The 10,634-nt window shown below is 48.3% G+C and overlaps 1 protein-coding gene across 3 annotated transcripts; it reads left to right on the top strand.

Annotated features, from left to right (window-relative positions):
- The first annotated feature begins 3,771 nt into the window (after window positions 1–3,771).
- Window positions 3,772–9,962, top strand: LOC129543236 (HLA class II histocompatibility antigen, DM beta chain). 3 transcript variants are annotated; one of them, XM_055406282.2, is made up of 7 exons: window positions 3,773–4,041; window positions 4,880–5,164; window positions 6,960–7,244; window positions 8,502–8,618; window positions 9,008–9,043; window positions 9,376–9,431; window positions 9,534–9,962. In XM_055406282.2, exons 1-6 carry the CDS (start codon window positions 3,987–3,989, stop codon window positions 9,387–9,389), a joined length of 792 nt encoding a protein of 263 aa, XP_055262257.1. In that variant the 5' UTR covers window positions 3,773–3,986; the 3' UTR covers window positions 9,390–9,431; window positions 9,534–9,962. The 3 variants fall into 3 exon arrangements, with proteins under 3 accessions (XP_055262258.1, XP_055262257.1, XP_055262256.1); XM_055406283.2 differs by having other exon boundaries at window positions 3,772–4,041; window positions 4,883–5,164; window positions 9,376–9,962; XM_055406281.2 differs by having other exon boundaries at window positions 9,376–9,962.
- Window positions 9,963–10,634: the final 672 nt, after the last annotated feature.

Below are 10,634 nucleotides of genomic sequence, written 5' to 3'. Positions count from 1 at the left end.
AAGCTGCCTGGGGTTCCCTAATGTCAATCCTGGGTGCTACATAAATGGTCATCCAATCACCAACAGCTACAGGACTGGAAGAGGTCAGTTTCACTCCAGTCCCAAAAAAAGGCAACGCCAAAGAATGTTCAGACTACCGCACAATTGCACTCATCTCACACACTAGCAAAGTAGTGCTCAAAATTCTCCAAGCCAGGCTTCAACAGTACGTGAATCATGAACTTCCAGATGTTCAAGCTTGATTTAGGAAAAGCACAGAAACCAGAGATCAAATTACCAGCATCCGTTGGTAATTCAAAATGGATTACCAACATCCGTTGGTAATTCAAAATGGATTACCAACGCTGGATCATCGAAACAGATTACCATTCGTTGGATCATCAAAAAAGCAAGAGAGTTCCAGAAAAACATCTGCTTCTGCTTTATTGACTATGCCAAAGCCTTTGACTGTGTGGATCACAACAAACTGTGGAAAATTCAAGAGATGGGAATACTAGACCACCTGACCTGCCTCCTGAGAAATCTGTATGCAAGTCAAGAAGCAACAGTTAGAATTGGACATGGAACAACAGACTGGTTCTGAATTGGGAAAGGAGTACGTCAAGGCTGTATATTGTCACCCTGCTTATTTAACTTATATGCAGAGTACATTATGCAAAATGCCTGGCTGGATGAACCACAAGCTGGAATCAAGATTGCTGGGAGAAATCTCAATAACCTCAGATATGCAGATGACACCATCCTTATGGCAGAAAACGAAGAGGAACTAAAGAGCCTCTTGATGAAAGTGAAAGACAAGAGTGAAAAGGTTGGCTTAAAACTCAACATTCAAAAAACTAAGATCTTGGCATCCAGTCCTATCACTTCATGGCAAATAGATGGGGAAACAATGGAAACAGTGGCAGACTTTATTCTCTCGGGCTCCAAAATCACTGCAGATGGTGACTGCAGCCATGAAATTAAAAGACACTTGCTCCTTGGAAGAAAAGCTATGACCAACCTAGAAAGCATATTAAAAAGCAGAGACATTACTTTACCGACAAAGGTCCGTCTAGTCAAAGCTATAGCTTTTCCAGTGGTCATGTATAGATGTGAGAGTTGGACTATAAAGAAAGATGAGTGCCCAAGAATTGATGCTTTTGAACTGTGACGTTGGAGAAGACTCTTGAGAGTCCCTTGGATTACAAGGAGATCCAACCAGTCCAACCTAAGGAAATCAGTCCTGAATATTCATTGGAAGGACTGATGCTGAGGCTGAAACTTCAATACTTTGGCCACCTGATGCGAAGAACTGACTCATTAGAAAAGACCCTGATGCTGGGAAAGAATGAAGGCAGGAGGAGAAGGGGACGACAGAGGATGAGATGGTTGGATGGCATCACCAACTCGATGGACATGAGTTTGAGTGAACTCTGGGAGTTGGTGATGGACAGGGAGGCCTGGTGTGCTGTGATTCATGGGGTCGCAAAGAGTTGGACATGACTGAGCAACTGAACTGAACTGAATTATCAACAATGCTCAAGACAGTTGAAATATTCTTTGGAGTTGACTAGAAGTGGGGGACAGAGCTATGTGTGTAACAACAAAAAAAAGAAGAGTTAAGAGGAAAAAGGGAAGGAAGAAACCACCTCGCTGAGCACAGGTCTCTGCATTTTTCTGTCCAGCTTAATTCTAAAACCACCTTCAATCTTCTCATTAATAGAGAAGTGAAATTGCCTGCGTTTCCTGTTGCTGCCTTATGAAAGGTTTCATATCTCCTTTGGCTGCCTGAGCAGAGACCCAGGCACGAGAGGGAGCTCGCCGAGCCTCCAAGAGCTGGCAGAGGGCTATGCAGCGAGCATTCCGGTTCTAGGCAGGCTTTGGAGACCTTGATAAAGATCCCAAGACCTGATTCCTAAGGTTAGGCTCACCACTACCTGGCGGTGGAGGAGAGACTTTCAAAGGGGAAGTGAATATGTGTGGAGGAGAACTCACACAGTTCTGAGACTGTTGAAAGAGAAAGTAGAAGAGGCTGGTTCAGAGTGGGAGGAACTCTGAGCATTGGAAAGATATGACTCAGAGGGATGGGGTGGCCCTTCCCTTTTTCCTTGTCTCAGCGGAGGCCACCACAAGCTACCTCTATGTGGCCATCTTGGTCCTAGGACAGTGAGTGTGTAGGCACACTCAAATGTGTGTGCGTGTGTGTACCTTGAAACCTTTGGTGTGAATCTTCAACTTGTTTTTCAAACTGTAAAAAGGACCATTAACAGGACTTTTAATATTAAATGAAATAGTGTGGATCTCATAGTATCTGCCACAAAGTAGAAGCTCAACACATTTTGGACTCCCTCCCTCCTCCGTTTTTGGTTCATTCAACCCCCTTCACGGCTGATTAGAGAAGTTCAAGTGCAGAACAATCTTGTAACCAGGTGGGGTTGAGGGCGGGGGTGGTAGGAAAACATGGTCAGAGCATCAGTGAAGCTCAACTAATTTCACAAAACAAGTCTTTGGTTCCTGATATTCATCTATATTTTCATTTGGGGGATATACTTTCCCCTTTCCTTTTTTCTTCAGAAATATCATATTCTCTTGGAGTCAGGGACTTGGAGGGAGGACGGGTAAGTGTAGTGTTAAGGGGTTCCCTCCTCATCCTCTTTTGTTTAGTCAAGTTCAAGAGCTTTCAGGAACCAAGGTGGGGAGAGGCAGCCCAGAAGCCTGGTGGGGACCACAGGGAAGTCAACTGAGGGTTTTACATTTGTAATGGAAAAATCTACCAGTTGTATAGGTCACAGGTGAGAATGAATTGCTATGTGAAGTTTGTCTTCCTGGGGAAGAAGAACAGGGAGCTTTTATCTCATTTTTCTAGTGGTTTCACAATGCGAGGAGGGCCTGCCCCAAGATAGATGGGACCTGTCAGGGAAACACACAGGAGAGTTTTGAGTTTGGGGGAGACAAGTGAACTTTGGGCACTGGCTCATGACCAGCTATTTATCCAGCGGATTAGTGGAGTTGCCCAGTGGTCTGCCCTGAGATGCTTCAAAGGATAGGAGGACCAGTGTCCTGGCTCCAGGAAGCAGAAAGGGGAAAATGAAGCTCGTCTGGCTAGAACGGAAGAAGCAATGGGAGCCCAGGGAGGGATAGTTCAGGACTGTGGCCCTGAGCTCTTATGAACAGCGCCTTTTATTCTGCCATCTTGCTTTGAGGCCAGACAACTGCACTCTTAGCAACCCTGTATCTACCACATCCCTCAGAAGGGCCCCTTGTCCACCTGTTTCCTGGGTGACAGGACAGACCACGGGTTATGTAATCAAGGGTTAAGTTCCTTAGTAACTTTCCTTAAAGGAGCAAGAGAGGTTACCTTGTCTCAGTATCTGGGGAGACCTTGGGAGAACACAGTTAGACCAGTGGGCAGTCTAGGCTGCATATGTCCTGGGAATACAGGGTTTATTCTGTCCACCAATCTAGGGAAATCTACCTGTGTGTGTGTGTGTGTGTGTGTGTGTATGAGTTGCTCAGTCGTGTCCAACTCTGCAACTCCAAGGACTGTAGCCCACCAGGCTCCTCTGTGCAAGGAATTCTTCAGGCAAGAGTACTGGAGCAGGTTGCCATTTCCTTCTCCATGGGAAATCCACCCACAGACTGGTTGTTTTGTGGGACAGCAAGAGACCAGTTGCTAAAAGCCCAGGGCAGGATGAGATCTACCTGGTAACTGATGATGCTGGGCTAAGATGCTCAATGATTTGTCTCTATTCTTGTCCCCGCCTACCTAGGCAATCTGACAATTTTCAGTTTGGGAGCTCAGATGATCTGGCAAGGAACAGGTTTAGTATCTGGGGCCTTAGTATCCCCAAATTGTGAGCATCAAGGGGCGCGGGCAATACCACATTCCCACTTAGTGTTTGCAGATCCTCTACCCAGGCTGGGACTTCTGGGGTAGACAAAGACCCAGGGCCCCTGGAAGAGCTGGTCCAGGGGACCGAACTCCCCGTGTCTCCCCAGAGCAAAGCATGACTGTCCTCCTGCCGCTGCTGCTGGGCCTCAGCCTGGGCTGCACTGGAGCAGGTAAGGACTCTCCCTTCCTCTGCTCCCTTTGGATTGGGGGGTTCTGTTTTGCTATTGGATTCGGATACCCCAAAGCAGTCTGTCTCCCTATTATATACTCCCACAGCACTTTGTACTGTAGCTTTGTAGCAATGATTTGAATTTATATTTTCAAATTGAAGTATAGTTGATTTACAATATTGTGTTAATTTCTGCTGAGCAAAGCGACTCAGTTACGCACATGTATAGTTCTTTTTTATAACCTTTTCCATTTTGGTTTATCCCAGGATATTACTGTAGCTGCCAGAGCTACATAGTAGAAACTTGTTCATCCGTGTAGCAAATTTAATGTAATTAAGCTGTGTAATTATTTGTATAACAGATATCTCTTGCTGGATTGTAGGCAAAGGTGATAACTGCCCTGTTGATAACTGCTGCGTCCCCAGTTCCTCGCGTGGTGTCTGGCACACGGCAAGTAGTCCAGATACACACATGGCATGGATATTTCATAATGTATCCAGTACAGAACAAGCCTGACTCTTTCCTTTGACCCCTTTTCTTACTCAGTTATTGGCCTTACTGAAAGTCTTAATCCTGGGTAAATTGTTGTGTTTAAACATGCAGATAATTTTGCATCACTTGTGTCTCCATGCTGAGTCTTATGTAAAGAGGAAATGGGAGCTAGGGACTTCTCTGTTAGGATCACCTAGTCCCTGAATCAGGACTTGCAGAGACTCCTGTTCACGAGCTTGTGAGCAGATGCTGCCTCAGGCAGGAAACCTGCACCCTCCTCACCAGGTGTAACTGAGGCTTGGGCTCCTGCAGAGGACTCTGAGCTGCCCTCTTTCTCTGCTTCCAGCAGGTGGCTTTGTGGCACACGTGGAAAGCACCTGTCTGTTGGATGATGATGGGAATCCAAAAGAGTTCACGTATTGCATCTCCTTCAACAAGGATTTGCTGACCTGCTGGGATCCCCTGCAGGCCAGTATGGTTCCTCGTGAATTTGGGGTGCTGAACGGCTTGGCCAAGTACCTCTCACAGTTCCTCAACAGTCAGGATGTTCTGATCCAGCGTTTGTCCAATGGTCTGCAGAACTGTGCCGCGCAGACCCAGCCCTTCTGGAGCTCTCTGACCCACAGGACACGTAAGGAGAGAGAGGAGGTCGCGAAGGCTCCCTCCATTGATGGGGGGTTTGAGATGTGGGCAAAAAACAAGCAGAAAAATGGAAGGACCTGTGATGGAGAAAGAGAGGGAAACAAGGGGGTTGGCAGGGGTGGGGCTGGGATGCAAACGGGGCGGTGATGTTTGAGCAGGCAAGGAGCTTTTGCAGGGAGAATAAAAATGTTTTCCTTCGATTCAGGGCATCTCAGGAGACAGATTCAAGTTCAGCCAGGGGTTGAACTGTCAGAATAACCAGAATAGCTTTCCCCAAAATGTTGTGCCTCTGTATCCCAGGTTCTGGTGTCCTGGGTCTAAGATGGGCCCAGGCATGGTACAATTTGGAAAGCCTCCCAGGGAATTCTGAAGCAAAGTAAAAGTTGCTCAGTCGCGTCCAGCTCTTTGTGACCCCATGGACTGTACAGTCCATGGAATCCTCCAGGCCAGAATACCGGAGTGGGTAGCCTTTCCCTGCTCCAGGGGATCTTCCCAACCCAGGGGTCGAACCCAGCTCTCCCACGTTGCAGGCGGATTCTTTACCAGCTGAGCCACAAGGGAAGAAAACTCTCTCCCTAATCACTTGCATAGAGAATGACTTGAGATTGGTAAATAAAAAAAAAAAAAGAAAAAACCCAAACTTGACGATCTCTGTATTAAAAAGTATTGTGTCTCAAGATATCATTTCTCAGAATTGCCTGGGGAAGGTGCTTTTCAAAAATGCAAATCCTGGGACTTCCCTGGTGGTCCAGTGGTCAAGAATCAGTGCTTCCACTGCAGGGGGCACAGGTTCAATCCCTGGGCAGGGAACTAGGATCCTGAAAGCTGTGTGGAACAGCCAAAAACAAAAACAGAAATAAATTTAAAATAAAAACATAAAAATGCAAGTCCTTGAGAGCTACTGCAAATCCGTTGAATAAAAATATCCAGGGATGCAGGCTAGGGAATCTGCATTTTAACACAGTATCTTGGGTTTTTATTGAGGATTTTATTTGAAAGACACCCAAGCAAGCTGAAGGGTCACCTAGAAAAATAAATTACTAACAGATGGCAAAATGAATGATCTGAAGAATTGAGTCCACCCTCATCCAAATTTAAGAGTTAGTCCTGAATTAGTCTTGCTTCCTAATTATTCAGGCTTCCCAGATGGCACAGTGGTAAAGAATCTGCCTGCCAGTGCAGGAGACTCAGGAGATAGGGGTTCAATCCCTGGATCAGGAAGATCCCCTGGTGTAGGAAATGGCAACCCACTCCAGTATTCTTGTCTGGGAAATCCCATGGACAGAGGAAACTGGCAGGCTACAGTCCATGAGTTTGCAAAGAGTCAGACATGACTGAGCACGCACACATGCCTTAAACTCTTCAAGGAAAAAAATACTTTCTTTACCGAGTTAATCTGTTCAATGAGATTTGAGGACAGGGTGTTTTCCTACTTTTGCTCACCCCCACCTGTTAAGTCTGGATGACAATTTGCTTTTATGTACTTGCAATGAATACAATGCCTTCTGAAACAGCTTGCAGTTCAGCCCCAGCTTCCACTTGTGGTGATCAAACAGGAATTTGGAGGAATAAGAAAGGAAGGAGCAGGGATGGAGTGGGAGACAGGAAAGAGTACAGGGGAATATATTCCAACTTCTCGTTTTCAAAGGGATGTGTGCAGGCCTAGGATGAGGGTGGGGAGGGTGGGTTGGCAAAATCCAAGAAGTATTGAAGTAGGAAAGAAACCAGGTTGGAGGAAAAGCCAGGGTGGTGCCCTCCTTCATGACTTTTTTCCTCCTGTGTAGGACCGCCAACCGTGCAGGTAGCCAAAACCACTCCTTTTAACACGAGGGAGTCTGTGATGCTGGCTTGCTACGCGTGGGGCTTCTACCCGGCGGACGTGACCATCATGTGGAGGAGGAACGGGCAGGAGGTCCTTCCTCATGGCAGGGCCCAGAGGATCGTCCAGCCCAATGGAGACTGGACGTACCAGACTGTCTCCCATTTGGCCACAACCCCCTCTTCTGGGGACACCTACACCTGTGTGGTAGAGCACATTGGGGCTCCTGAACTCATCCTTCAGGACTGGAGTAAGTGTGTAGCAGGCGGGAGGAATTAGTATCAAAGCAGAGAGCTACTGGAATTCCCTGGCAGTTCAGCGGCTAAGATTCTTCGCTTCCACTTGCAGGGGGGCCAGGTTTGATCCCTGGTCGGGGAACTGAAACCCCCCCACATGTTGCTGTAGCGTGGCCGACAACAACAAAAAAAGCAGAGGGCCACTGCAAGTGGGTGTTTGAAAAGGAACACCGATACTTTGTCAGAGGGAAGAAGCTGTAGTGAGGTCCACGGTGCAGGAAAGAGAGGGGGGTGCTGAGAATGAGTGAGTCTGGAGGAACTCCTGGAGAGTCCTCAACCAGAGCTGGGGCCAGGGATTCGGGGACAGAAAGAGTTAATCATCCTTGCTGTTGCTATGGTGCTGTGGTTGGTGTTCTGCGCTTGTTGGAAGGTGGGAGGGGAGCCTGATTGTCCTGAAAAGAGGATGTCGATTTGGTAACCATATTTTCAGAACCCCAAATTGTGATGCAATATTCTAGAATCTTCAGCTTTCCACTGTTCCATTGTCAGGTCAGGGATGGGAACTGGAGAAATAAAGATCGCAGGAGAGCGAGGAGCCTCTTGGTGTCAGAGGGGAAGCCAGGGCTGACAGATGCTTTGATGTGCACGCTTGGGGCTACCGCGTCAAGCCAATCATCGCTGTATGAACCCCAGGACTGGAAGTAGTTAAAGGAAAGGAATTTGGGAGGGGGACAGGATTCAGACAAGGACCAGCTTCAGGATGTGGGGTGGGGCAGAGACAGGTTCTGGGAAGGACCCATGGCCAATCTGAAAGTGGACAGGTAGAGACACCTAAGCCCTCGGATACAAGGAATTGCAGAAAGGAAAGGTGGAAAGACAATTTAATGGGAAAATGCTAGAATAAAGCGGTCAAGGGAGCAAGTATTGTCACCACAGGCAAGTGAAGAGAGGTGTGGGGGGGCCCTTCATTCTTCGGTCAGGGTGCCTTTGGGGTGAAGAAAGAAAACAGGAAGCCTGGAGGGCCCCCACGGTCTCAGAGAGCATCTGGAAGCCGGGGTCCGAACCTGGGGAGAGGGGTTCCTCAGGGACCTACAGGAACAGACCCACAGGACAGGGGTTTTGAGGAAAGGCCACTTGCTCGGGCCTGGATTGGTGTGAGCCCTGGGCCCTGGATGAGCACCTCTGAACCTCTGGGCAGAGGTCGCAGTCAGCGAACGGGCTCTGGCGACCAGCTCTGGGAATCGGTTGCAGGTCAGTTCCTGTTTCCGCAGCTCCTGGGCTGTCGCCTGCGCAGACGGTGAAGGTTTCTGTGTCTCTGGTAACGCTTGTCCTGGGCCTCATTGTCTTCATTTTCGGTCTGCTCGGCTGGCGGAGAGCCGCCTCTTCGGGTGAGTGAGCCTCCTGAAACATCAGTCCCAGCCTCTGCTCGCTGTGTGTTTGTGACTGGTTCCCCCATTGCCGTGGAGGAGACTTTCATCCACCAGGCCCGTCCTGGGCGGGAGGGATCAACTGAGAGATGGGGATTGACATCTACACACTGCTATGGATAAAATAGATCACTAATAGGAACCTGCTGCATAGCACAGAAAACTTCTCAGTACTCTGCAGTGGCCTAGATGGGAAAAGAATCTAAGACAAGAGTGGCTATAGGTATATGTATAACTGATGCACTTTGCTTTACACCTGAAACCAACACAACAGCGTAAATCAACTACAGTCTAACAAAAATTAAAAGAAAAAAAGGACTGTCCTCAACTCAAATATTTTCTTCTCCTAGGCTACATTTTCCTCCCGGGGTCCAATTATCCAGAAGGTAATGTTTGTTGGTCTGTGTGCCTCCTGGTCCCTTGGAGGGGGAGACAGAGGGAGTGATTTCCGGTGCTGATGGCGGGGGCGGTGCACGTCCACTGGGATCAGGCTGAGTGTGATTGAAGCTGCTGCTGTGGGGATCAGGAGCAGAAAGGAGGAGCACTGGCCCCCTCTGCTTCTGCCCAACAGTGTGTCTGAAAGCAACTCCTCAGTGCTTGATGATCTAGAATTTTCCACATCACTGTGTTAAGGGCTCTGGCATGGATGGTTATAGAGACAAATGATGGGGTCAAGTTGTCTTGAAACTTTATTATCTCCTTTTTGTTTCTTCTGCAGGTCAGCACAATTGATAGAGGCAGAACCCTACGACGTTCTCTCCACATGAGGAGGAGGTACGGACTCTTGGGGATGCTGCTCGGGCCCTCCAGCTCCTCCAGCCCTCCATGTCTTCTTGGACCCTACGGTTTCTCTATTTAATTCTTTGAATTTGCCAGGTTTCCCTATATGAGAGCTTTTCTGGTGGCTCAGCTGGTTAAGAATCTGCCTGCAATGCGGGAGACCTGGGTTCGACCTCTGGGTTGGGAAGATCCCCTGGAGAAAGGAATGGCTACCCACTCCAGTATTCTGGCCTGGAGAATTCCATGGACTTAAAGTCCACGGGGTCGCAAAGAGTCAGACACAACTGAGTGACTTTCCCTTCCCTTCCCTTCCCTATGCGAACCTTAGTAACTTGGGGGAACTCATTCCTGGTGAGAATATTCTGTAACCAAGGTGCTGTCCGTCGGCAGAGCCCAGGGCTACGTATCTGGGCTGAATATCGTCTGGGGAGGAAGGTCAAAGACCCTCTTGGGGGCCCCTCTGTGTCACAGAGGGCGTGAGTCACTGTTGATTGTCTCCGAGGAATAAACTCTGGTGGAATCCTGTTTTTTTCCGTGCTCTTTCCTGCGGTCCTGGGGAGGGACGGCGGGCAGTTAGGGGCTGGGCTTGATTCACTTCTCCTGGAGCAGACGAGTCAGTGTTTCCTCACTTTTTCCCATCCGGACACGACAGACCTGGGGGCTGATTTCTGAGGGATAATTCATAAGAAGACTTTAAGCTGTGGTGGGAGGGAGTCACAGAGTCAGAGATAGTAGGAGGTTAACAGTTTTCTGAACTCATAAAGGGTCTTAATGAGGATTAAATGAGTTCATACTTATAACTGGCCAAGAACATTACCTGGTACCCAGCCAGCCCACCGCCGTGAAGTTAGCTGTTAGCAGTCACTCTACTTTCCGGGCCAGGCTTCCTACCAGGTGCTTTATTGCTATGTTTCCTTTGATCTTCATCACAACTCTGACACAGATCCTCAGGTAGTCAGGGTTCAAGGGGCAGAGCTCAAGTTCAGATCTGAATTCTGGGCCATTATTCCTTTCACAACCAGCATGGGAAAGGGACCACAGCTCGAGTGCTTGTCACGATGTAGGCGCTGGGCTGGGTGCTTTATGCTGCATCTTATTTACGCTCCACAATCACCTGGTAAGGGGCAGGTGGTCTGCCTCCGACTCCCAAGATGAGAGTGAGGTTCAGAGAGGTTAAATAGCTTGTCCAAGATCGAA

Source organism: Moschus berezovskii, chromosome 23, assembly GCF_049115385.1.
Source record: "Moschus berezovskii isolate FMDL1 chromosome 23, NW_MosBer_1.0, whole genome shotgun sequence".
Classification (NCBI taxonomy): domain Eukaryota; kingdom Metazoa; phylum Chordata; class Mammalia; order Artiodactyla; family Moschidae; genus Moschus; species Moschus berezovskii.
Note: the sequence above shows the minus strand (reverse complement) of the source record. Positions and strands in the feature narration are given on the sequence as shown.

Bases quoted from the DNA above. Each gene is read 5' to 3' on its own strand.
- LOC129543236 (XM_055406282.2), top strand. From the start codon at position 3,987: ATGACTGTCCTCCTGCCGCTGCTGCTGGGCCTCAGCCTGGGCTGCACT. The intron at 4,042-4,879 runs GTAAGGACTCTC...CTCTGCTTCCAG, and splicing joins CCTGGGCTGCACTGGAGCAG to CAGGTGGCTTTGTGGCACAC. The intron at 5,165-6,959 runs GTAAGGAGAGAG...CCTCCTGTGTAG, and splicing joins CTCTCTGACCCACAGGACAC to GACCGCCAACCGTGCAGGTA.